We start from the raw sequence: 27,974 nt of genomic DNA on the forward strand, positions 1-27,974 counted from the left end.
ATCAGTACCGAATTCCGGAACTTTAGAGATTTTTCTGAATTGTTCCCAGAACTTTTGAAATTTCCGAAATGTCCCGGGTCTTCTGAATTTTCCAGAACTTTCTCAGAAAAGGAATTTCGGAAATTTTGACGGTCATGGAATGGGAGAGATCGGAACAAAAAAGTTCCGAATCCCGGAACTTTTGACGGACATGGAGACGGAATGGAAGCACTGGTTGTTTGTTAGTTTATTACTCAACATCCATCTATTGCGTCCACGAATAGGATCGCTCCATTTTCCCTTCGTCTTCCTGGCACTGAAAAAAAAGCTTCGGCCGTGTAAGCTGTGTTTACGGGCTTTATAGGTATACCGTCCGCGTTACGGGCTCAGAGGCCGGAAGTTCCGGTTGTTGCACCCGGAGCAATCGAAGCTACGGCTCCACACTAAAAAAAAAAGCTTCGTGTATTTACTAAGAAAAGGGTAAAATTACCAAGAATTCAGGGTTCTTTTTGATCCCAGTTTTTTCTTGGTAAAATTACCATTAATGGAATTGGTAATTTTACCGAGAAATCTCGGTAAAATTATTGACTTTCTCGGTAATTTTACTGGACCCCGGTAAAAACGCCAATATTTTTTATCGACTCTGGTAGCATTACCGAGATAAAATGGCAAAGTTACCGGGGATTGATCACCAATAAAAGTGGTATTCTTACCTGAAAAAAACAGTAAAAATACCGGTTTTTAGGCAAGCTTACAAGTCTGTCTTGGTAAAATTACCAATAATTGGTAAAAAAAGTGAGATGGTAAAGGTACCAACGGACCTTGGTAAAAACGCCAAGAATTTTCTTTCAGCGCAACAAGTTCATTTTGAGGGCTCGGCGACCCCGCTAGCGACGGAACGCGACGCGACGTCGCGGGACGGGCGTGGATGGACGTCGGCGTGGCGGGTGCGTGGCGCGTCGGTCCGGGAGCCGGGGAGGAAGCGAGTCGCGCGACTAAACAAATAGCCGGCAATAAAATTAGGATTGACTCGTTACGACGTTTATCCGGCAGGCAGACGGCCGCAATAAAAACCCATTATTCCTCCCGCCAACAATTAGATCGCTACAGTGATTTACCTGCACCGACTCGTTGTGACGTCTGCGCGCGTCGCCGCAGATGTTGCCTCTCGCGTGCTCGCCGTCGCCGCTAACCTATTTCCGAATAGCGGGTTGATTATTGAAATGGATGGACAAAGCGATAGACAAAGAAGACTTAGGGAGTACGGAGCGATTCTATCGGTTGAAATGGGTGGTTTTCATAGACTAAGGGGGAAAGTGATAGACTAACTGTCGGGTCTCTCGTGGGTTGCCGTTAGTTAGGATATTACCTACCTCCTATGTCCATTGCCACCACCTGCTCCCACCAATAGGATCCCTCCAAATCCCTTTTGTCGTCTTTGTCTGTGGCTTTGTCTGTTGGTTTCAATAATCGGCCCGCTGAAACTCGGCTTACACGATCGGAATGGAGAGGAAGATAGAAAAGGAATGAAATATACATAGGAAGCTGGTCAGTTGCGTTCACTGAAAAAAAAAGTTCCGGGCCATATAGACATACTGTCCGTTCCGGGCTCTGAAGCCGGAATTTACTGGTGCCGGAGCCGTAGCTTCGATTGCTCCGTATACTACGCCTGGAACTTTCGGCCTCTGTGCCCGGAACGCAGACGGTCCGATTATATAACCCGTAAGTACGGCTGCCAATACCTGAGTTTTTTTTTTTTTTTTTCAGTGTCATCAACCGTGTTGCACGAATCTCGATTAGTTATCGGACCACTAGAGAAGGAGTATCTCAGTGAAGAGTTGAATTCAGTAATTTGCAATTTAAGAATAGTGTTCCACGTGAAATTCTGGTTTTTAGCCCAGGGAATTTAAGGATTCTGATACATGTTTTCACACGTACAGAATCAGTACACGTTACAGAATTTCATGTATATAGAACACGATTCTTGCATCAAAAATTACCGAAATCATTTCCTATCTAAGATATTTACGTTTTTATTTTACATTAGTTACGGGAAATTTGAATTGCCCGATCACACGAGACTCAATACTCTCCGTGAGTCCAATCGCGTACTACAACGGTTTCGGCAGGCTCTCCAATCCAGCACTGTTCATTTCCCACCTTGTGTTGTTGAAACTATAAACAACTTGCTAAGCTGAAGCTGAGCCAAAGCGTCAAGATTGAGGTTGCCAGATTTTCATATCAGAGAGTGTGTCATGGTAATTTCTAGTATGCAATTTGGCTCACGTAGACCATTGAGTTTTCACGAGGGGGAAGTTTGAATTCACGCGTCAAGAAACATTAAATATACTGGTTAGGAGTTAATTCAGTAATTTTCGTCGTGTAAATCGTGTTCTCCGTAACATTTTGGTCACTAACATGTATCAGAATGCTTAACTTCGTACCTTGCACTGGAAAAAAAAAACACGTTGGATCTAGAGTCCAGACTCTTAAAAACATCGACAAGAAAAAATACTCTTGATTCAATCAGCGATTTTTGCTTAAATCAAAAGGAAATCCTCTCAAATGAAGAGGCTTGGTTCTTGATTTAAGCAAAAATCTGATTGAATCTAGAGTATTTTTTCTTGTCAAGAGTCTGGACTCTAGATCCAATGTGTTTTTTTCCCCCAGTGTGTGTGGAAACTCAGCTTTTCAATGAAATGTCCACCCTAAAATTTGTTTCTGAAACATCAGTATATGCATGACTTGAACAATGTGTAAACATTTTTAAGATGTTTTGCATTACGCTTTAACTGTCTTTGCCGAATGCCGAAGTTACTTATTCCCTGTGCATGTTGAACGGGTTCCTCTTTTAAACTTCCGATTAATGGTCTCTTAGTTCGAACCGGTTCTACGTTCGCAGCATTTCCTTCTCAGCATTCTTCTTCGATGATTGTTTGAATGCAATTATGCAATGAGTGTTAATCTATATTGGGATTGTCGTCAGAATGAGCACATCTGTTTAAAAGGTGAATTGAACTTTAGAACCAGATTCAGGAGAATACTTGTGGCAGAATTTGATGATGAAGCGTTGCCAAGAATAATAAGCTGAAGTCATTATACTGCTTGTTTTTTCTCTCGCTCTTATTCTATTCTAAGCAATCATTTAACAACTGGCCGAAGATAAATTGAAGTCGAGATAAATAAGATAAATGCCAGGCACTAAATACACCGAAGTCGAGGATGACTTTATTAATTTTTAATCTCAATTGGTAAAATTTCCCATCCTAAAATACAACTTATTCATTAGAAATAACAAAATTGTTTTAATCAAGTTGTTTGTGATCTGCATCTACATGTTGTACTGTCATATCTCTTATTGTGTCTTCAATGTATTTCGAATAAGTAGGAAACTATCACCTACTTTTTAAAAAAAAGCTGAGGCTGATGGTCAGAAACCGTTAAGTAAAGAACAGCGTATTTTTAATGCATACAGTCGTATGATTACGTTGCAAGCATTAAAATAAATACATATTGAATGAGAAGAAAGAGTCAGATTTACAACCTGTCAGAAGACGACTTTTTTTTTTATCAGAACTTATCACTGAAGTCCTCTCAGGGAAAATATATTATAATTCACTGACCATGCAGCCATCTTTTTTCACATCGGCCCTCTTAAAAAAGTGTTACGTGCAAAAATTTCAATTTTTCCGCGAAGATCATTAAGTCCTGTATGTTGCATCATGAAATAGCTATAAAGTCATACTCCGCATTTTAATTCTTACGAACGTCATCCGAAAATCCATACATCGTACATCGTGCACCTTTGACCTTCCAAGTGAGGACAGCGTCGTAATCAGTACCGTAACTTCCTCGTAAAAACATTGAAGGCGCAAGTCTTCTCTGCATTTAAGTTCAGTCGTTTAGAATGACCTCTCAAGCCGACTGTAAATTACCGGGCCAAAATGTAAATAGAAATTTATGGAAAAAGCGATGGACAAAGAAGACAAAGGGGAGTGCGGAGCAATCCTACTGGTTGAAATTTGTAGTTCTTATAGAGTGAGGGAGAAAAATGATGGACTGACTGTAGAGTTTTTGGTGGGTTGCCGTTAGTTAGTCTGTTGCATACCCCCTTTGTCTATCGCAACCACCCGCTTCCACCAATAAGATCCCTCCATATTACTCTTGTCTTCTTTGTCTATAGATTTGTCTATCATTTTCAATAATCGGCCTTTTGTTGACGTGCCTTGGCTGTACCTCTTACGCGAAACAGAACCATTCTGCTGCTGAGGAAAAAAGTAGTATGAACTTTCAAGAGTTGCCAAATATCCCTCGATACAATGTTTATTTTTGCGGAATGTTATAACTATTTTTCCTTGAAATTTTCAGGAACTTCAAGTAAAATTACGAACAAAATCATATGAAAAATTGGAAGGAAAATATTCATAAATTTAGCAGGAAATTAGTGTTTTATCAAAGGAAATTTGGCAACGCCCGAAGGTTCATACGGCGTTCTTCCTTAGCACGGCATCATTGATGTTCAAAGTTAACTGGTCCTTTTTTTTAATGAGATTTAAGAAAGTGCGTCGTGTAAAGTCAGATCTTAGAGACAAAGCCCGAAACCACTCAACAACTCACGGCAACGCAATGTTCTTTTCCAGAATATACGATTATTATATTACCCCGACACATCGCAATAAAACCCGTTCCTTGTTTTTCCAGTTAGAATTTTCTTTGTGCGGATCAAATGCTACTTTTCCACAGCCGAGGAAATTTCCTATGCTCTCTGAGAGAGAGAGGAAACAAGTTTTTCCTGAAATGATAATGAATTTGAACTCCGAATCATCAATTGACTCCCTATGTATATTTCGTTACGTTGAATTGTGGGTAATGACTCCCTCTCAACAGTGCGTGGCATTTTTACAGCAGATGTTGCCTCCATTAGTCATAGGATCTTTTGTGCATTGCTATCCTGTCACGTGCTAAAACTTTCAACGTCAGTTTGCGAAAAACTACGCACTTTTAGTTTGTAGATGTAGGTAACATAAAAATATTCGCAAAAAACCGAATTTTTACTGTCAAAAGGGGGCCCAGCGAATGTAGGCGTATTTTTTCCGGTGTACCGACCTGGGGAACGGGCACATGACAAAAGAGGGAAAGGGGGTATTTTTCGTCTCAGAAGGTTGGCTGTACTTTTTGGTCATAAGAGCCCCATTTTTGACATGTCCGACATTGTCCGTACCCAATTTTTAGATGCATTCCGTACAATTGCGATCGAAATTCCTCGAAAAATTCCAAGCATAAAAATTCACACATTTTTAAAGAGCTCGGATTTTACCTGAATAAATTCGTCGACGTGAATTCTCTTAAGGCGTTTCTTCCCCGGTACGACATCATTCACCCTAGTGCAAATACTGCCGTGCTCAGGAAGAACGCCGTATATACTTTCGAGGGTTGCCAAATTTCCCTTGATGAAACATGTGTTTTTGAGGAAAATTATGCGATTTTCCCATTGAAATTTTTAGATATTTTAGATTATATTGCGAATCAAATTGTCTGAAAAATTCGAAGAAAAATACCCACATATTTTCAAGTAAATTCGGTTTTTATTGTAGTAGATATGGCAATGTCTGAATTCTCATAAGGCGTCTCTTCCCTAGAACGATATCATTCACCCTAGTGCGAGTATCGAATAACGGGCTACACGCAACCCGACGGCGCACAGTGGATCGAGTCAATGTAAGAAGTTGAACATGAAATTGTCGACAAAAGTTGTAAAATTTTACGCTTATCTCATCAAAATTTTAATTTTAAGGGGTGCTTTTTACAGAAAATTTGACACAAAAACCAATGAAATTACTTTTAAACCATCCAAATGTCATATTAATGAACACATAAGCTTTTAAAGTTTTTAAATCATGTTCGACCTCCCCCATTAACTCGATCCACTGTGCGGCGGCCTACCCCAACGGACCCCTCGTCGGCGGGGCCCGGTGTCTACCATGCAGAATCGATTTCGCCTTGACCTTCCCCCCGCGGGGAGGGGGAGGGGGGATGCGTCGCCGGGCGTCGCGGCGCGGGTGACGAAACGCGGAGCCGGCAGTGCACTCGCGCGAGTTGCGAGCTCGACCGGGCAATTAATTCGGTCATCGTCGGTGTCGGGAGGCGTCTCATTGCTAGCTCGCACGCTAGCGCGAATGGAACGCGCCAGTGTCGATTCCGATTGCTCATCAAAAACCTGCCACCGGAGCCGAATGGCGCGGTTGTGATGCGGTAGCCTGAATCGTGCGACTGTTTTTTTGCGTCGTCCTGTGTTTTTGCAGTTTCGAGTGGCCTCTTTCTTGGTCAGTTTTTCCGCGCGTGGTGAAAGGGCCAATTTTTTAGTGCTTTTAGCCGGGAACCCTAATTTCACACACTTTTTCTGCACCGTATCATACAGTTTTTGCACTTTTCACGCTATTCTGGTGACGTTTTGTGTCATTCTGTATTTTTGCAGTTCCGAGTGGCCTCTTTCTCGGTCAGTTTTTCCGCGCGTGGTGAAAGGGCCAAATTTTCGGTGCGTTTTTAGCCGGGAACCCTAATATCGTACACTTCTTCCGCACCGTATCTGATATTTTTTGCATTTTACGCGATACTTTGGTAACGGGCTATCCCAGTGCGTGGCGTTGTGCCGGGTCAGTTTTTCCACGTGTACGTGCGGAGAAAGGGCCAGTTCCTGTACGTGTTTATAACCAAGAAGTTCAGATTTTAACACTCTACAGTTATCTTGTGCTCTTTTTAGACCATATTTGCTATTTTTTGTACGGTTTTCGCGACATTCTACGTGTTTTCGAGCAGTTCCACCATATTCCCTTCGGTCAGTTTTTCACGTGTGGAGGAAGGGCCAGTCTCCTCCGAATGTGCAATTCATCTTTATAAGTTCTTTTTTGCACCGTTTTTGCTCATTTGTCAGAGATTTTTGTACTGTTTTGTGCGTTTTCTAAAACCGTGCGCGGCTGCAATCCAACCAATCTTTCTTTTCACGTGGGTTTTATAGTGTAGTTGGAAAATATCTAACTTATATACAGCCTGCGAAGTAAAAAATAAAAAATGAATAATAATCCGAGAGTAGCCTCCCATTGAGCATTTCATAATCGAACAAATCTGCTGCTGCTGTGTCTATAGTGCGGTCATTTTTTTTTAAAATTCTACTCACAGTTTCGATTAATTAAATCTCCAAAGCTAACCACGCGTCGGAGTATTGCCTGATTGCACCGCCCGTAGAGGAAGTTTTTCAGCCATTTTTTCTTTCGTCCGCACCCGATTTTTTTCCTCTTTTCTACACGAGCATTTTAATCAGTGTTTTTCCTCTTTTCTCATACACGATAACCGCTTAGTTTCGTTTTCCTGCATTACCCACTCTGGTGTTTTCGTTTGGAGTGCTTTCGTGGAGTGTCGCCATAGTTCTCGAGTTCAACGATGGCTATTTCCGTCGAGGCGTAATACTCGTATTTAGTGGATAGAGCGTGTGGATTTAAGTGTTCGAGGGAGTTGGAGAAGCTGACCCCCTGAAGGAGAGGTGTGGATGGTTTTCGAAATGTCCCCGCACATCCGACAAAATTCTGTCATGACGGAAAGCGACGAGTCACTTCTTTTCGGTGAGTCAGAGTTTTTAACAACTTGGCAACACCATATTATCCATTTAAATCTATGTTAAATAATCGATCCTTGACGGAGCATATGGTCCCTCCAAGAATCGATACATTTCCATAGGTTTAAATGGAGGAAAGCAATGTTGCCAATTTGCTGTATCCCCCAATGATCGGGGGACAGCGAGCGACTTTTGATGGGTGGCAGGGGGTGGGTCGAATGTAATGGAGGGACTTGTAAGTTTAAATTTTCAACCATCGAAAACTTGGAATATTTTGAACAGGGTGTCTACCAGGGTGTAACCAGCAATCTGACCAGAGGTGATAGAACCGGCCCTCGGTGTGGGAAATCAGAGTGGCCTTTAAAATGGAAACACTTACTAGAAAATTAATTAAAGTGCGAATGTAAAGAAAGTGTAATCAAGTCCGAATTAGCAAAGGGGGTTGTCAGAGCGTGCCCAATCTTACCAGCACGTATGAGTGTTTCGAGGTGTTGAATCCGTACCTCTCAGATGATGAAAAATAAAATTGTGCGCACAGAAAAAGTCTCGGTTACAAGGACCAAATTTCGGTTTACGGAATACTGAAGTTTTATTTTCATACCCGAAGTTTTTTAAGTCAAAAAGAAGTAAGCAGGTTAGCCAAGAAATGTAATAAATCTATGGTTAAGAATATGAGCCTATAAGTTTATAGCTAACAAAAACTTTGGTTACCTTTTCTGAAGCTCGGTTCCTATGACTAAAAATTTAAGTCGCCTGTACCAAAGACTTTTGTGTTCTATGTGTCTTTTTCTCCGTGGCATTTGGAGCTCAGTTTTTAAAAAAATTCGGTTTTACTTTATTTTTGTGCATCGGAATTTCATCTAATTAAGATTCCTTTTTGAAATGTTCTGATGGAATCTTTTTTTAAACAGATAAGAATCACAAAATGTGGAGCTCTCAAAATTGATTTGCCTTCTGCCTCTGTGTATATGGAGTTTTGTGATCAAAATTGTCACTGAAAAAAGGTCTAAACTGTAATTTTTTCTGTCGGTACTACACAACGAAGCTATTTCGCTCCTTTTAAAGAAAATATCTAAGTAGTCAGCTGTATAGATGTCATCAGTGAAAGGGACATTTTTATGAAAATTTAACCTGTTCAGTCCTCCACTTTCGTGTTAACCTTCAGAATAATTTCCATTCATTTTTTTATCCGTTTTACGTTGCGTCTCGTTTTTTAACCGAAGAATCGCACTTAAGGGCCCCTTTATGAGATTTGCTTGGCATGCTAAAGACCTTATAGCATTTCATGGAATTTCATGTTTAGTGGTATTTTATACGGTTCATCGTTAAAGAGCAATTTCTCGGTCCATTCTAGCTAAATGAATGAATATGTGTATTATCCAGCATGTTCATTCTTGTTTCGCAAAATCTATTTTGCAATTGAATTATTCCAATTCACTTAAAATATAAATCAAATGCGTTTCTCCCTTTATCTGATTTACTTTGATCGGAATAATCGATCGGAAATATTTATTTTTTACCTTCGCAATCCATTCCGAAGTAATCGTGAGTCACCAAAATAGAACGGTGCCCTTTTTCAGTCTGTCAGCTATACCGCATGCTGTTGTGATTAAATTTTTATTTTCGGAAAACGTTTCACTGTTTCGTTTTATATTAGCCCGATTCTGTGAGTTAAATTGCGGAATATTTTCTCCAAAAAATTCAAAGAAAAGTATCTAAAAATTTGCCAGAAAATATACTGTATCAGAAGAATTCCAGCATCTTTCAAACATTCATACGCTGTTCTGCCTTGTAATGACGGACTGTATTCATCGTTTGTTTTATATATTAAGATGGTTTTTTTAAATATATATAATCAAAATTCTATCCACTCTACAATTTTAAACTATCTAAATTCCCAATTAAATTGTTCCTTTCTTTTGACACACAAAGTACCTACAGAGCCGTACAGCTGATTCCCATGACTTCCTTTTTTAAACTTTTATTTAGAACCCAACTCTACTGTAGATTTTATTCTTGGTCTTACAATTAGCAGCATTTGTCAGTTGTTTTCTCTCTCGGTTGTGTGAAAGCTCTCTCGTCAGGATCATTCGAGGCCTTTCTGCTACGTTATCATTTTTCGATAAGCAACAAGAAACATCCCGCTCATTTAAAATTCATTATCAACGATTATCGAGCAGAACTAGTATTGACCCCAATAAGTAGGTTGAGTCAGCGATATATGCTATCAATTCAATGATATCTTACCGCCTCGTTTTCAAACTACCAGTAATTAATTCTTCGTAAAAGATACCTCATTAGAACTGCTGTTCAAATTTCTGTGCGGACTGACGAATAGTAGCCTAAAATTGGGAGATAAAGTTCAGCCTTGAAATAATTCTTTAGCTCTGAGAACAGAGGCGGATTTAGCAATCTGGCAACATCGGATTTCCTCCATTTAAACATATGCTAAATAATCGATTCTTGTTGGAGCACATGGCCCCTCTAAAAATCGATACATTTCCATCAAAGACAATGTTGCCAATATGCTCGATCCGCCAATGTTTAAGAATTTGCTCTGGAGGAATAAATAATCTCAATCTATTTTCTTGACAATAGCTCACTGGAAAGAGAAGAATAAACTCACGTAACATGATTTGGGAAATGTACTGCAAAAAATACAGATCATTCGAATAAAATGAAGTGAGCTCTTGAATGATGAGATAAAGAGCACACTCTTGAGTTTTAAATGGCCAGAAACTGATGAATTTTCATTGAATATTTGTAAACTTTTACTGGACGCTATTCCTTTATTCCAAACGATTATATATTCTTTAACTTCAACGAATTAGTCCAACAGGTTTAAAAATGCATCGCTAATCATGGAAGCTGAAATCGTCCCGAGAAAAATTTTTAATAGTCGCAGGTAGACCCGCAACGAACATATGTTTTACAAAAATATCCAATCTAATAAAAATCTCATGTATTTTGGAACTTAATCTGATTTCAGATTTTTTAGATTTTTGCAATTTTGAAATTTTGATTTTATTGAAATAGAGCTCCAATTTTAGGAATCAGAAAAATTCTTGCGTCAAACGCTTTTGTAATCAGAAAAAATCGAATACTCCGGAAGACTACCTCGCAAAACAGACTTTCCTTGTGTGACGTCAATTTTTTTTGATAAGTATCCCTCAAATTTTTTAATTTTATTTCAGACTAGAACAATATTAGTGTCTTACCTCAGTCGATCTGAGACTAGTTTTTTCAGCATTCGAGTGACTCAGTAATTGGGACCCATTTCGAATCACGCAAACTTCCATGATTCGGGAGATCACAGGGTCAAAAGAACCACTCGATGAGTTTTTTCACTTTTGAGCTCATTGGAGGTATATTTTCTCGTGTTCTGAGTAAGGAAAAATTGGCCTCGCAACTGGTTTATGAGTCGGATCCGTCCGAGTAAATGCCCATCGCAAGAGCCTTGCCTTGAGAGTTGAGACCCTAACGACCTCCGCATACGCTTAGTACCCAGGTCCGAGCAGTGCGGATTTCTCATTTTAATTCCTCTTAAAAATGAATTATTGATACGCCTCATGGCAGGTGCCACGATGTCATCGAAACAACTCATTAAAACCGCAGCTAGCGAGCCAACAAGCCTAGAATTGCAATTCGATTGACAGTAGTTGTTCTAGCGCGACGAGAATATCCATGACAGGGTGGCTAGGGTCTGGAAACCCGGGAATACCCCAAATGCCCCATAATCAGAGCCGGATTTATTTTTTCTACGTCAAGTGCAACAAATTTCTTTGCGCCTCCCTCCCGGTATTAGCTGAAAAGTCCCCCCCCCCCCAAAAAAAAAAACCACGGATAAATGAATAGGTTATCACTTAAAGATAGACGAATTGGAATCACGTTGTCGTATTCTCGGCGGAGACATCATACTCGTAATTCTAATGAATTACAAATAAAAAAACATTGGTTGCCGCCCAGTGCAGGTGCAATTACTGCTCTTTTCTAAATCCGGCACTGCTGGTAATAGTCGTGGAATTTCAGCAGTTTTGGGGAATAACGAACTTTACGGAAAAGTGTGTAATGTTGACAAAAACTCCGCAAACCTTTATGAGAATGTGTGCCATGGTCGATTTTCAATTTACGTAGATTGTGAAGTTAGGAGTGTATCTCAGACTTCCCCGATGCACTCATGGTGAGTTTAGGGTCATTTTCTTTAAGGAACAACTCTTCTTTTTAATTCAGCCGAAGTTTGCAACAGGCCCATTTTATGGAAATTTGCAACACTATCACACGCGCGAGCGGAGGCATGATCAGGCATTTTCTACCCCTCTTGTTTTTCATTCCTCGCACTCTCTCATTTAACTTCATTGGCGGATCGGGGGGGGGGGGGGGGGGGCAAAAATAGGGGGAAAGGGGGGAAGAGGGAAAAATAGGGAGTACTGAAATGGTGTCAAGTCAGAACTTCAGAACTATTTAACCAAGTTAACTAAAGCAAAGGGCACTCAGTATCGCAGAAATACATACCAAAATAAAATTTCTCTAAAAGAGGTATTATTCGTCAATTTTCCACTTTCAAATAATGCACAAATTGTACTTGTAGGCTAAAACCGCCCAAAATTCAGTCTGGGAGGGGCCATTTTTGGACAAATTTCTGGGGGAGATGCTCCGGATTCTCCTTGACATGGGGGGTACCGAGTAAACTCCCCCCCGACCCCCCTCACGACATCAGCAAATAGCCCTCCCCCTCCCACTCACTCTGGATCCGCTACTGTTTAACTTATTCATTTACACTATTTACTCGCAACTTTGTCGTATTTGATCTTGCCCTGATCGTTCTCAACGATTACATTTCGACCGCTCCGCGAGTCTCACGATCCTCAAACCGAACCAATAAAAAACGCCCGCCCCGATCGGCGATCGGCTCTGCAGTCAGGCGCGGCGGCCGCTCCGATAGCGACCGATTTTTACATAACTCGATCTGATCGATGGTCCAGATGAAAGTTAATTGGAAAAAATGAATCCGCCCGGCGATGAATCTAATTGAGTTATCGGTTAGCGGCCGCGTCTGTTCGATTCCCATGCCAAGCTCGCCGTGCTTTGCGCACATGTACTGCCGTGCTAAGGAAAAACGCCGTATGAACCTTCAGGCGTTGCCAAATTTCCTTTGATAAAATACGAATCTCTCGGTAAAAATATGGATATTTTTCTCCCAATTTTTCAGATAATTTTGTTCGCAATTTCACCCAGAGTTCCAGAAAGTTTCAGGCAAAAATATTCATAAATTTCAGCGAAATTAAACATTTTAGTGAAGGAAATTTGGCAACTCTCGATTGTTCGTACGGCGTTTTTCCTAAGCACGGCAGTGTAGCGGATCTGTCAAAGCGAGACATGGAAATTGAAAGTGTGTTCGAGTGCGTTCGTCAGGAGGTGATTGACGTGCCAGCTCCCCCGGGCGCACATGTGCATCGACACGTTTCGTTGAGCATTTACGCATTCGCTTTTTTTAGGTTTTTTCCAGTCTTGCGGGTCTTATTCTAGTGGCAACACTGTTTTTCATTCGTTTGAATCCATTAACAGGGTGTTTACAAGTCCAGAATTTCCGGAAAGTCCAGAAATAGTACTGATTTTTTAAGGGCGGTCCGGAAGTACTGAAAAAGTGAGGGAATACCGCAAAAAGGTCCGGAATATTTTTCATTTTTTGTCATTTTTGTCGCAATTTGAGCGATAAATTGAAATTTTTCGAATTTCGTCAAGTGGAGGTACTGAAAAAGTACTGAATTTTTCTGTCGAGGAGGCACTGAATATCTTGGGAATGAACTGAAAAAGTACTGAAGAATTACTGATTTCTTGTCAGTCTGTTTTCGTAGACACCCTGATAAAAAATATCGATTTTGGGTGAGGCAAGCCGCCTCACCAAGGATCGATTGTCTTATATGTATACATTCACACAGAGGAAAAACATTATAAGAATCGCCACTATCTCATTCTCAGTCGTCCCTGAAACATATTTATTTCCTAGGAAGTAGGCTCCATAAGGTTGACTTTGCGATAAGTAGCGATTTTTGGATGTTGGGTGCACTGTTTTTGCTTCATTTAAATGAATGTAAAATAATCGATACTTGGTGAGACAGCTTGGAGGACAAGGCGCATCAGCACAGTTTTTGCTATTTCGAGAAATTTGTGTTTGAAGTCTTGAAATTACATGGATCCTCGTGACGAAAGGAAAGTTAAAAGTGACTTTTTGATATTGAAAAATTGGAATTCTGGAGCGATTTCTTTTATAGAATTTGCATTGAGACTAGTTTTACTTGAAATCATTAATATATTATTCTTTTTCAAAAGCTGCACGTATGCGCCTTGTATTCCACACCCCCGAATGCTGAATGCAGTCCAATTTCAACAAGAGCCCTGTTCTCCATATAAATCTATGCTTTCTGGGGCTCATGTGGAAATCGAGATACGCCCTCTAATCAGTCAGGAACGACGACTTAGGAAGCATTCATCCTCTCTCTCCAAGAATCTGTCGCTCCAGTGTGAAGTGGATTAAGATCCTGTCATTACTCATTTCATCGTCAGCATTCTGGAAAGTGCTGTTCCTAGGAATTTTGAACTATCTGCATAAATGATGAGCTACGGTGTCTTGTCTCGCAGGGAGAGATATATTAGTTTCAGCATACGGCTGATTCGTCGTAAAAATAATTACGATGCTTCGACACTGATGGTGGAAAAAAGTTCGGAAAAATTCCTTGCCAAAGGAGAGCTTTTTCCCGTTGTCCTGGGGGGGGGGGGGGGGGGGGGTGGTGGAAGAGGAGGAATCATTCTCGTCCAAAAATACCACTCGTACCAACCGTGAGGCCAGCGGGCTGAGAATTGAAATTGATAGACAAAGCGATAGACATAGAAGAGAAAGGGAAAATAGAGCAATCATTTTGGTTGAAATGGGTGGTTACAATGGGAAAAGGAGGTAAGTAATAGACTAACTAACGGGAAGAACCCACGAGAGACCCCACAACAATCACCCGTTTTAATCAATAGACTCCTTCCATTTGCCCCGCGTTCTTTGTGTAAATCACTTTGTACATCAATTTCAATAATCAGTAATTAGGCCTTGGAGGCTGCCAAATTCTGAAATTTTCCCTAAAATTTTTACTAATTAAAAATTTCGTTATTTATTTTCTCTCGGATTATAAATGTATCATTTATCGTAACTCTGCATTGAACTAATATTATGTCTCTGTGTGTGTTTCAGGTAAGAAGATTCAATTTGTTCATCCCTAAATCATTTTCATGATTCAGTCGTAAGTAGTCAATATCTGTCAGTTAATCGGAGGATTTTCCAAAAATTACCGGAAAAAACAAAATTTAACTATTTTTAAGACCGCGTGAACGATATCTGAGAGTAATTTAGTGGATTCGGCGGGCGGAAATCAGTGTTGTTTATCCGGCTGTCGTCGAGTACTCAACGCGTAATTTTATAACCCATCTAAACCACTCTTCGGGCTTGTTTCCGGGCGCGAATCTAATTAGATAAAAAATGAACTTAACAGAACTGGTAGCCTCAAGGTCGTGGAGAATGGACTATTCATTACTGTCTGAAAAGTTTGTTCAATTGTTACGCACGTCATGGAACGACTATCGGATTCAAAACTTTATGGACGTTATCACTGAATGCCTTGCCGCACAGTAGATCGAGTCAATAGGAGATATCGGACAAAATTTGGAAACTTTAAAAGCTCATAACTCCAGTCATAGGAATCTTTGATGTTTTAAAAATGGTTTCATTGGTTTCCTCGTGTAATTTTCTTCTAGTAGCGCCCCCTACAATTCAAAATGTGACGAATGAAACATCACAATTTGCAGTGTTAGTCAAGAAGTTCATGTCCCGCCTCTCTGATTGATCCAATCCACTGTGTGCCGTATAAAAAACGCCGTATGAGCTTTTAAACGTTGCCAAACTTCCTTAATCAAAAAACAATTACTTGAAAAACACTTTGAAATATCCTTCCTAAACTTTTCCAGTTAATTTAATTCAAAATTCAATAAAAATTGACAGACAATTTGAAAGAAAAATATGCATAGCTTGCCACAGAAATAGATGTTTTATCCGTGGAAATCTGACAACTCTCGAATGTTCATACGGCGTTCTTCCTTAGGACGGTAGATGACACCGGTCGGAACAGGAGTCCTCTATTATTGAAGAGTATCCAAAAGGAGGGCAAACGTTCTATAATGTATATGATGATTCCGAAAACGGCTACATCGTTTTTTGGAACAGAAAAGAAAGATGCGAACAATGTCAAGAGAAGTTCTGCGTATGCATGTATGTATGACTTTGTTTTCGTAGATCGGTGGTTTTTATTATATTGTGAACACCACAGGCTAACGGTTAAATCAGGCAATTTCTCTCACGCTGAGGCTTTAAATATTGTTAAATTTTGAAGACCTACCAAATTCTGCATACCTTTATGAAGATGCCTGAATTTTTCAGCATTTTGAAAGGAAAAATTGATCATCATATCGATTTTTATTAAATTTTACAATTTAACTTTTCCACGTAATTTTTCCGTCCAACTTTTAATAATATGTATTTAATCGAAGTTAGGGCAATTTTGAAGTATATTTTCACCAAGAGCTAGAGACTGGGAAATTCCGCACAAAATCCAGAGAATATATTTACCTTAATTGTTTGATGATTACCTGTTCAGAAATCAGGTAAAATGTCATTGGAATCTAAGATAGAGCAATTAATTGGCTACCAGCATCCTGATTGTTGAAATTTATATCGGCACGACAAGAATCGAAAATCGATATATTACGCGGCGCAGATAGGGCTACGTCTTGTCTTATCATCTTGCCGACGTATAGCCAGTTAAAGTTTCAACAATCGGGCTGCTGTCAAAGCATGGCTAGATTTTTGGTTTGACTACCATTCTACGACTCAAATACCATCATTTTATTCTACGTTGTCCATCAAGGGTCTGAAGAATACTTTTTTAAATATTTTTTTCCTCCTCATTTAACTCCTAATGTGATGACTGAACCGACAAAATTAAAGACTGTGCAGTTTGGAAATCAAACTCCGACCGACAGACAAACAGAAACTGGCCCGGACAACTTCTCGCTCGACTAACACCTCATTAACCACAAATTCACCGGCGCTAAAAAAAGCAATTTCCAAGACATGAGCTTTACATCCACGACCATTCGAACCGACCCAATCCAACAATAAGTAGGTTTACCGTAAGGAGGATCGTGGTTAAATCCAGGGTGGCTAATCGGCAAAACTTCAGGTTCGGTTTCTGCAAGTCGAAATTCAATTGGGGTTTGGTAGTTAATGTGAAGACACAACCGCTCATTCCACAGGTGAAACCGTGTTTTGTGCTCACCGCAAAATGAAAGGCGGCTGTCATCTCTCGGTCGTAGATGATCGTTCTGTACCAAAAATAAGGAGATGTTATTCTGTGATTGGTGCCCGCATGTCATTGAACTGAATGTAATCCAGTCACTCGGTGGGAGAGGGGGGGGGGAGATATGTTTTATCTCTTATACTATGTATACTATCTTTATACTTGTTTTATCTTCCAAGATTTTTCCAAAATAATGGAGATGTTGCATGTGTAAGGAATTTGCGATTTGACTGTTGATTCTTATGTAAAAGTTTGTCAGAAACACGATGGTGCCACTGGTTTTCTCTGAAATCAACTCCCAAGCTCAAAAAAAGCTCTCAAGTTGAGGCCAAAATGGAGGGGATATCCCACCCTACCCTGAGAGTCCACGTCTACATCAATACAAACTCTCCATGCAAAGATAGGGAGGACATACATTAGCAGTGATGCCGTGTTTTCAGTTTTGGAGTCCCCAAATAAAGTGGCAGCCCTGTCAATGTATTTGCCCCCTATCTTTGCATGGAGAGTTTGTCTTGATGGAGACGTGGACTCTCAGGGTAGGGCGGGATATCCCCTCCATTTTGGCCTCAACTTGAGAGCTTTTTTTTAAGCTTGGGAGTTGATTTCAGAGAAAACCAGTGGCACCATCGTGTTTTTCACGAACTTATACGTAAGAATCAACAGTGAAATCGCAAATTCCTCACACATGCAACATCTCTATTCTCATAATGGTTAAAATTTGAGATACATCGATCGTATCCAGAATGCATTGCGCAAAAGCTGAAGATCCACTCTAATATTTTCCGTCAGAAATAAGACACAAGAAAACGTTTTTACTTCCGGCAGTCCTCGAACGTCGGTAGCGACTCCAGAATGAAGTCTGGACCACAGACGCCCTCTAAAAATACCTCGTCTGCACAGCGGAGGATTTATTTGTAAGTGCTGCGATCTTTATGGCCCGGGTGTCTCGGAGCCGGCGCCGTTAATTTTTCAGCGCGTCTTAAACTACCCGGAACGGGGAACGCGTATGCTAAAGCGCAGCGCGGTGCAGGTAAAGCCGCCGAAAATAGGACCAGGAAAGACGCGAGACCGAAGAAAGAATGAGGGAAGAAGTAGGCAGTGGCGTGGCGTGCTTTACGATGTATCGATTGTTATGCCATGTAAACCCATGGTAAAGAATCGATTATTAAGGTGTCCGCTGCGAACACCCTGTTTATCGATCCTTTTCCATAGGTTTACATGGCATAACAATCGATATATCGCAATTCACGCCACGCCACTGGGGAAGAAGCAGGCTCTAATTAAATCCGCGAAACTAGCAACGCGCACCGCGGAAGCGATGCTAAATAGGTCTCTGCATGTCTCGCTGAAAAGCACATGAGCCGTTGTTGGAACCGGGAGCAATGTTTTTGCTCCAAGACAGGTGTTCTAAACAGGGCCTGGAGCAATAAGGAAAGTTGATTCTTACCTGTGGAAAATGGCTCATAACTCACGACGAACGCATCGGGAAAGTCTGAAATACACCTCCGACTCAGGGTGGCAAAATTTCATAAAAAAAAAATTAAAAAAATGCAGTTTATGAATGATATTGAAAAATACCGGGTCCCTTCTCATGTTTCGCAAAATTTAAAAAGTGTGACTTTCTTCTATTTTTGTGTGTTTGAGTGCGGCTGCGGGTTGCATACTCTAGCCCCTGAAAAAATCAAATGTTTCACAGCCTCGGAAAATTTAATGAAATATATCACTGAAATTTCCAATCTTTCATTTCTTTCTTATGTTCCATGTCATCCTTTCCTGACTTCACAATCTGCGTAAGAACTGTGCGTTTTTTAAACGTCCCGCGTCAAAAACGATACTACGGCAGAGGTATGCACGTTTCGTAAGAGGAGTCGTTCTATCGAACCCTTACACACTAGGATGCTACACAATATTCAACATGGGTGACACTTCCGCGCAAAGATTGTGAGGTTTTTATCAACGCAAGGGAAATACAACTATAAACACTCCAGTTGATAAAATCACGTTTTATCACGTGTGTTTTGGCGGGTTGGCGTCGGCCTTGTTGAATATTGCGTAGCACCCTAGTTCGCATAAGGATTGGATAGAACGACTCCTCATACGAAATGTTCCCCTGTGCCGTAGTATCGTTTTTGAAGTGGGAGGCTTCAAAGAACTCACGCATTTCGTACGCATATCATGAAGTTCTTGAACTTTGCAGATGTAATAGCTAAAATTGCTATCCTGTCTTAAAAATTGGGGGAAAAAATCCAAAAGTTTTCCATTTTATGCGTTTTTAACAACAGTAAATTTATCAACGTCTGAAGGCTCATACGTCTTTTTTCCTCGGCTCGTCAGAGTCAGTGGCCAGGGTGCCTACAAGTCCGGAATTTCCGGAAAGTCCGGAAATTGTACTGATTTTTCAAGAGCGGTCCGGAAGTACTGAAGAAGTGCGGAAACTCTGCAAGAAAGTCCGGATTTTTTTTCATTTTTGTCGCAATTTGAGCGGGAAATTCAAATTTGTGAAATTTTCCGAATTTCGTCAGTTGCAGGTATTGGAAAACTACCGAATTTTTCTGTTGAGGAGGTACTGAATTTCGTGGGAATGCACTGAAAAAGTACTGATTTTTGGCCAGCCTGTTTTAGTAGACACCCTGGTGGCCTTCCGTCGTGGAGTCTCGCGCAAAATCGGGCCGTCGAATCCGAACGGTGCGCACTCGCCTTGCGTAACCACGGCTAGACGCTTCGCATCATTGCCAGATAGTTCTGAAAAATTAGCACTCTTCCTTACAGAGCCACGTATAAAATATTCAATCTTATCGCCTAACCTGGCAACCCTGACGCTTCGCGACTCAGCGCGCGTAATGGCGAAATCGTCGCGCTTCCTACGTCCCGCCGCCCGGACCAGGACGTCCCCGACGTCGACGTCGCGACGTCACGACGCGCGCGGCCGATGAACCGCGCGGGTGGCCGCTCGCCTCGTCACCTGTTGACCGGTGAGCGATCGAACGTTGACCGTTGACTCTCGTGACTGTTGACTGATGAAGTGCTGAAGTGCTGATTGATGAGTGTTGAATGTTGCAAGCGTGTGTGAACCACTGTCGAAGGCGCTGCATAGGGTCACACGCGCAGTGATAATAATCGCCCGTGACGTGAGGGCAGGGGCTATCTTGCAGGGGAGTTGTACGTGCATTCTATGCAATGAAATTTTCTTCGTAGGTGTTCTGAAAATTAAGCTACTGGCACATATCATCGCAGAAGCTGCCCATTGATGAGATTAGGGTTTGGGAATCATCAGGAAAATTGTCAAAAACATCAGAAAGAGAAAGGAGACCATCAAAAGTTGCCTTATACATTTAACGTTAGATTTTCAAAAAAACCCTAATTTTTCAAAATGGCGACCCGTTTAGGCTCAAAAAGGCCGAAAATTTGACAAACTCGATTTTTTTGCCAATGGATTCACCTGAAATTCGGTATCTGGGGGTATTTTGACCCGAGAATAACGAATTCAACGTTAGATTTTTAAACAAACCCTAATTTTTCAAAATGGCCGCCGATTAAAGTTCAAAATGGTCAACAATTGGCAACCTCGACTTTTTGCCGATAGATTCGCCTCAAACTCGGTGTTTGAGGGTATCTGGGTGGGAAACAAACGAATTCGACGTTATTTCACCGAGTTTCAGGCGAATATATCGGCAAAAAGTCGAGGTTGCCAATTGTTGACCATTTTGAACTTTAATCGGCGGCCATTTTGAAAAATTAGGGTTTGTTTAAAAATCTAACGTTGAATTCGTTATTCTCGGGTCAAAATACCCCCAGATACCGAATTTCAGGTGAATCCATTGGCAAAAAAATCGAGGTACTTGATGATAAAGGAAGGGGCCCAGGGCCAAGCCAAACCTGACGTCAGGCAGTCTTATATCAGAGGAAAAAGTTTGGGAGAAACTAAGAAGAATTTGCTTTATTGCAATTTTTATTTGTATTTCTTCATTTTGCAAACATTTATATTTTTCAATATCGATTTTCGGCATCGATATTAATCTCAATGAGCCGCAGTTATGCCGAAAGAAGCTGCAAAAATGAATATAAGAAGGGAAAAAACCAAGAAGTACGCAATCTTTACTTTTAACGCATTTGTACATCGATCTTTCAGAGTCAAATACGTCAAATTTTGAGCGTTTGGTTGCGCGTACACCTCGCTGCAGCACAGTAAAAGCACATAATGTAAAATAAAACATTAAAGTGCCTTTGAAATCATTGACACGGAACCACCAATATTTAAAAAACACATTATGTTATTACTCTCCTTTGATAAATTGTTACATTTTTTTTCATCAATTTAAATGAGAATAATCAATGCAGAGCGTGCAAACATCTCAAAATCATCAGTTAAAAAAACGCTTACTATGCTAGTATAAATATTAGAGCCTAACAGAGCGGAGTGGCGTGCTGCCAGCGTGAGAGGCTCACTGGCGCCTACAAACCTAAGTGGATACCTCACGGATTGCACAATGCTTGAAGTATCCACTTAGGTTTGTAGGCGCCAATGCGCGTTTTGCGCTGACCGCCCGCCCGCCGTGCGGCGGCGCCTGAAACAACTATTTCACAACAGAGGTGTTGCACAGTGTTATACGAAATTGAACGTATTAAGAATGACAGGCATCCTTTAAAAGTATAGATCTTTCCTCGCAAAATAAATAAAGATACTTATCGCACACAGGAAAAATCTAAGAGCCTTTAGCTGAGGCAAATCAAGAGGTTCATCCGGCTCAGGTATAACAAGGTGGGAATTCCTTGAAAGATAATTAAGTCCTGTTGCACCAAAAAGGTGTAGAGAGTTTTAGTGAATTTTGTCTAATGGAATAGACGCTCCCTCATTTTTACCAAAAATTTCAATTATATATTATTCTCCGTTGGATCAAACATCCAAAAAAAAAAAAAAACAACAAACTAACAAACAAGCAAACCCTCATTCTTCCAAGACATTATACATTTTCATCCAAAAACGTCGTGAGCAATTGTCGTTTGTATTTACATGTAGACCAATTAACTTTGGGTCTCAACTGGCACGTGGACCAAAACCTCCGTGCCGAAAAAACGCGTGGATGTAAATTTCTGGAAAAAACAGGTGCGCGGACAAAAAATCGTTGATGAAATGTCCTATAACCGGTACCATCCGATGATTTTAAGGAAATATTCAACGAAGTTACTTTTGATTCAAATAGAAAATCTTCCCGGTTAGATAGATTGCAGAATCTCGCAGAATATCTACGTAGAGAGATCATGTGTTCAGCGTGATGTGGATCGATGAAAGAAATGAAACTAGAAGTAGAGAAACTCATCACAACAACATCCGTATGAAAAATGCACGTGGCGTCAATACCGGTGGGAAGGCAAGACAAAATGAAGAATTACATTGAACTCCTGGTGGAATGCAATTTTTTACCCTAGCTCTCTTATTAATTAATAGAAATCTCCTCGCTTCAAGTTGCAAAAAAACGGATCTTACGCAATCGAATTTACGGTAGCTTTTATTTATGGAAGACAATTCGTGTCTTGCCCGCTTGAAACAACGGACGAAGCGCACTCACTCACTCCCTGGCTTGAAGGCCGGTAATTACGGGTCCGTCGCACATTGGAACGAGTTGTTGCGAGAAATCGGATGTAAATTATTTTTACTAAAACTGCAAATTTTTATGTTTATTCCGCCACATTTACTATTTCAAGAAGTGTTTCTCAAAAGGAAATCCTGCGAGAAAACAAATGAAGGCGATTCAAAACGTCTACGTTTTTTATCGGTAGGAATTTAAGCTTTTAGAGTTTCCATATCTCGTTTGTCCAACTTTCCCATCACCTCGCTCCAGTGTGCGGGTTGGCGGGGTTATACACACAAGATATGATATGATGCAAGTCTCCCGGGGGTCTGACATAAATTGAGTGCGTCTGACTGCAGCTTTTCGCTCGAAATTACAGGAAGTGACCGAAAGCCGTGCGGGAACTAAGTGCTGGAGCCCTTTTGCTCCATCATTTGCTCATTAACTCGTGGCCTCCTCCCTTCGAATAAAATGTTTGGATTGTTGGTTCGATCCTCGCTGCACGTTGGAGTTGCAAGTTGGATAAATGTTCTACGGTCAGAATGTTAGGTTCTAACACTGGTAAAAAATCCGCCCGCTCCGTATCCAATCTCTCGGTTTTTTTTTGGTCATCGAACTTACTCAGAACAGATACAGTTGTTCAAATACAATTTTTTTTTTTTTTTTTTTTTTTTTGAGATTCCACCCTGATATCTACCCCGTAGTTCGAAAGTTACTTTCGAAAATCAACGCTCAAATTCGCGTGATGATGACTGATGATCAAGAAGTTGAGTAATTCTGCCGCGCTAAGGAAGAACGGCGTATGAACATTCGAGAGTAGCCAGATTTCCTTCGATAAAATGTTCAGTTTTGAGGACGATTTTGAAACTTTTTCCTTGAAATTTCAGGAACTTGAGTTGATACTGCGAGCAAAATTAGAAGAACAATATTCACAAGTTTATCTGGAAATTCCTGTCTTATCAAAGGAAATTTGGCAACGAATGAAGATTCATACGGCGTTTTTCCTTAGCACGGCAGAATTAGTTCAGCAATCAACAAAAAGAAGGAAAAAAATCTGAAATATGCCGCCTCCAGAAGAAAAATCGAAGATGTTTTCAAGAAACCACGTTAACTAGTTTTCCAAATAAAAAATTAATTAGACCAGGAAGTCTGCAAAGTCAAAAATGGAGATATGAGATCGTGATACAGGATTTCGGCAAGCGATATTGTCCCTTTTCTGACCACGTTCAAACCACCCACATTTGAATTATTTTACCTTTTATTCACCCTAATTTACCCATTTTTTCGTCCATTTTCGTTGAGTTTTGCTTTTAATTCAAAAGTGGAGATACGTGATCGTGATACGTGATTTCGGCAATCGATTTTGTCTCTTTTCTGACCACCCTCAAACCTCCCGCATTCGAATTTTTTACCGTTTATTTTATCTCAGTTTACTCTTTTTTTCGTCCATTTTCGTCGAGTTTTTTCACCCATTTCATGCATTATCACCTCATGATTGAATTTTGCTTTCAAGTTGGCAACAGATTCGTCTAGACTTGAGCACGAATCCTTCGCGACGAGTCGCCAATCCACTCCAGCGACGGCGTCGACCCTGCCGTCGTGCTAAACAAAAACGACGTACCTACCGACGATCCCCATGCCACTTACGTGGTCGTTACTGAGCAGGGCGATGTCATTCATATTCTGCACGGTCGAGAGGCGGTTTCCGGCCGGCGTGCCTTGGCGTGGCGGTGGAAAAATCTGCCGTGCTAAGTGAGAACGCCGTATCAGCGTTCGAATGTTGCCAAATTTTCTCTCAGAAAATATTTATTTTTAAAGAAAGGTACGAATATTCTGCCTCGAGATTTTCAGACTTTTTAAATCAACTTTCGAACGAAATCCTCCGAAAAATTGAAAGAGAAATTTTCATAAATACTCCCGCAAAATTCGTGTTTTGTCAAAGGAAATTTGGCAACGCCTAAATACTTAGACGATGTTTTTCCTTAGCACGACAGAATGCGTGCCTCAGCGATGGATGGTGCTCAACGTAAGAGTGGTTGGTCCAACCCCCCTTCGAAGCATGCGAATCGGCTGTAAGGGTCGTGGAGGGCACTCGTGGATAGACACCCTCGAGAGGGCTCTCACACTGCCGTGCCGTGCCGTGCTAAGGAAGAGCGCCGTATGAACATTCGAGAGTTGCCAAATTTCCCTCGGTAAAACGTGTATTTTTGACGCAATTTAAGCAAATTTTCCCTCGAAATTTTCAGACATTTTCGATTAAACTGCGCAAAAGTTGTCTGACAATTGTTGGGGGAGAATATCTAAAATTTTCCCAGTGAATTCGGTTTTTATCGAAGGAAACCCGGCAACGCCCGAAGGCTCATACGGCGAGCTTCCTAAGCACGGCAGTACAAGATGCAGTTCGCTTCAGCTTCGAAAGGATGTGTTGAGAGAGCATCCCTGAGGATGAATACTGGAGACAGGATCAAAGTATCTCATGAGTATAGCTTCGCCAAATTAGTGGGCTATCGCAAAGGGTCCGCTGCAACGTCTCGCTGAATACAGCAAGACAGTCGTCATAGCGATGAGAGCTGCAAGTGTCAAATTTTCGAAATTGAGTTTCCTTCAAAATTCGTCCAATCTCTTCTAGATGAAGTCACTGGAATAGCTAAGAGAGCTAAATTCGTCTTTTTTGTACGACAACGAGACATATGAGAAAGCCGTAAGTGCGCAAAAAATGGCGTAGTTCCAATACAAACAAAACAGATGTAGGGAACATTATTCCTCCCGAGAGGCAATGAACACATTGCTTTCAAGTAAAGTGCCGCCGCCGCCCTCTTCTGCCAATTTTTAAGCTCGAAAATGTGTTTGTTGTGTGTCCAAAACGCAACCACAAAAGCATGCAGAAGATAGCACTTACGGTTGTCTTGCCTAACACAAGTCTACATGAAAGTGTCCCTTTCTATGTAATTGAAGTAAAATTGGTCGATCATCCAAACGATTTCTATGAGTCTTTCGAATAATTGGTGGGAATTTGACAAAGAACGGAAGCTTCTTCCAATCATATTTATCACTCGGACGCTAGTGAGCCCATTTTCTCCCAATTTGGTTTTTGCTATTACGCTGCCGCATTAAGGAAGAACACCGTATGAACCTTCAGGCGTTGCCAAATTTTCTCTGATAAAACTCGAATTTACTTGTTAACTTATGAATATTTTCCTTACTGTTAATCAGATAATTTTGCTCGCCATTCCACCAAAAAGTCCTGAAAATGTCAAGGGAAAATATTCTTATCTTTCCTCCAAAACGAACAACGTATCGAGAGAAATTTGGCAACTTTCGAATGTTAATACGGCGTTTTTCCTCAGTACGGCACACGGTGGATCGAGACAATGGGCGAGGTCGGACATGAAATTTTTGACAATAACTGCGAATTTTGAGGTTTATTTCGTCACATTTTGAAGTTCAAGGGGAAGAAAAGTTCACGAGAATGGAGCCACTTTTAGAACCTCAAAGTTTTGTATAAACGGAGTTATAAGCATTTAAAGTTTCCAAATTTCGTCCGACATCTCCTATTGACTCGATCCACTGTGCGACAATACGGATCTTTTCGCTATCACGGCAGTGAGGCCGCCCACACGGAAATGTCGACTGTATGTAACTGAATTCTTACCAACATCGACGGGATACCGGTGGAGGATATCTATTTGTCCGGGGGTGTATTACTCACCTTTGGAAACTGATCATCGAATAGAAATAAAGAATCAAGTCGATGGAGCTGGTTATACTGCCGTGCTAAAGAAGAACGTCGTATGAACCATCAGCCATTGCCAAATCTCCTTCGACAAATCATGAATTTTCGGGAAAACTTTCTAATATTTTTCCGAGGTTTTTCCCGAGAATTTTGTTCTTAATTTGATCTAAAAAGTCTGAAAATCTCAAGGGAAAATATCCATAACTTTCTCCATAAATTTTTACTTTCTAAGAGAAAATCTGGCAACTCTCGGATGTTCATACTGCGTTTTTCCATAGCACGGCAGTTAGCAGTGGCGTGGCGTGAATTGCGATGTATCGATTGTTATGCCATTTAAACCTATGGAAAAAGATCGATAAACAGGGTGTTCGCAGCGAACACCTTAATAATCGATTCTTTACCATAGGTTTAATGGCATAACAATCGATATATCGCAATTCACGCCACGCCACTGGCAGTTAGCACACCCACAAGGAGCGCGGCAAAAGGGTTCAAGTCGTGGAAGGCGCATTGCGAAAAAAAGGAGAACACCGCATTCATTTACTGCGACAAGAGACACACTTTAAAGACTTGAAACCCGATCCGATACACGTTAATCAAGGCTCGCGCGTGTATTGTCCCACTTGTTTCTAAAATATTCGTAGCTCTCCTGAAAAAAGAGCGTAAATACATGCCAACCAGGGCCGTAGAAAGCACGGAGTCTTACATACGGTAGGATTCGTGGTTGAGGGTAGTTAGGGCGTTTCTGCATTCTGGTAGCGCGGTGACAAACTGTCTCGGACCGAGAGTACTTGCTCTAGGACTGATCCAGAAAGGCAATGCGTCGCTTCCCGCATGGAGGGACGTAACTCCACTCCATGGTTGCAAAATTGACTAAAAACATTTTAAGGTGATTCGATGGACGCCATTTTTTGTGTCAGAACGGCATTCGATATATCGCATCAATTGGTTCCATTTTTTCAGCTACTAGTCATTTTTCTCCAATTTTGAGAACGCAATTCTTTTGTCAGAAGACTAAAGCACTCACTTACCAATTTTAACAAAGAAATTCAACGTAATAAAGGCGTGGATTTTTCAGGGAGAAAACATCGCATTCGATACTGATATCGAAACTGCACTCGAATGCGATGTTTTCTCTTTAAAAAAACCACGCCTTTATAACGTTGAATTTCTTTGTTAAAATTGGTAAGTGAGTGCTTTAGTCTCCTGAAAACAGAATCGCGATCTCAAAATTGGAAAAAAATGACGAGTAGCTGAAAAAACGGAACCAAATGATGCGATATATCGCATGCCGTTCTGACACAAAATATAGCGTCCATCGAATCACCTTAATTATTTTTTTGAATAAGCCTGCATGATTTTCGTCACAAATTTGTCTGCTTTTCGCATGAGATCAGAAGGAAAATTACTGAAATTTTCAGTCAGGAGTTTTCAAAATTTTTCCGGTGAAAATGCAATTTGCGCTGTAAAATCTGGCAACAATGTAATGCAGTTACGTTCTTTTGTGAGGGAACCGGCGAATAGTGGTCGCGCTCTGTTTCGATGCCGCATAATGGCCTGTTAGACAAAGAGTAATCTGATATCTAATGGGGATTTCGTAGGATAGCGGGACGCGACCGTGTGTGAAACTTGTCTCGCGGACGGGGCTGGAGCTTGTAGCTCGCGATCAGCTGGTTTGAAAGTGGTTC

At 40.9% G+C, this 27,974-nt stretch overlaps 1 protein-coding gene across 3 annotated transcripts in view; it reads left to right on the plus strand.

Annotated features, from left to right (window-relative positions):
* Cen (cerebellar degeneration-related protein 2-like) overlaps nt 1-27,974 on the plus strand; it is a 286,372-nt gene that overhangs the window by 109,724 nt on the left and 148,674 nt on the right. Inside the window, exon 1 of one of the 3 annotated variants that reach the window (XM_072303183.1) lies at nt 7,081-7,595. The exons of the other annotated variants lie outside the window; for them this stretch is intronic. Coding sequence (XP_072159284.1) covers nt 7,523-7,595 — 73 coding nt within the window. The 5' untranslated portion in view covers nt 7,081-7,522. Of the gene's footprint in view, nt 1-7,080; nt 7,596-27,974 lie in introns of those variants that run through there. 3 annotated transcript variants of the gene reach the window in all.

The sequence above is a fragment of the Bemisia tabaci genome, chromosome 8, assembly GCF_918797505.1.
Source record: "Bemisia tabaci chromosome 8, PGI_BMITA_v3".
Taxonomy (NCBI): domain Eukaryota; kingdom Metazoa; phylum Arthropoda; class Insecta; order Hemiptera; family Aleyrodidae; genus Bemisia; species Bemisia tabaci.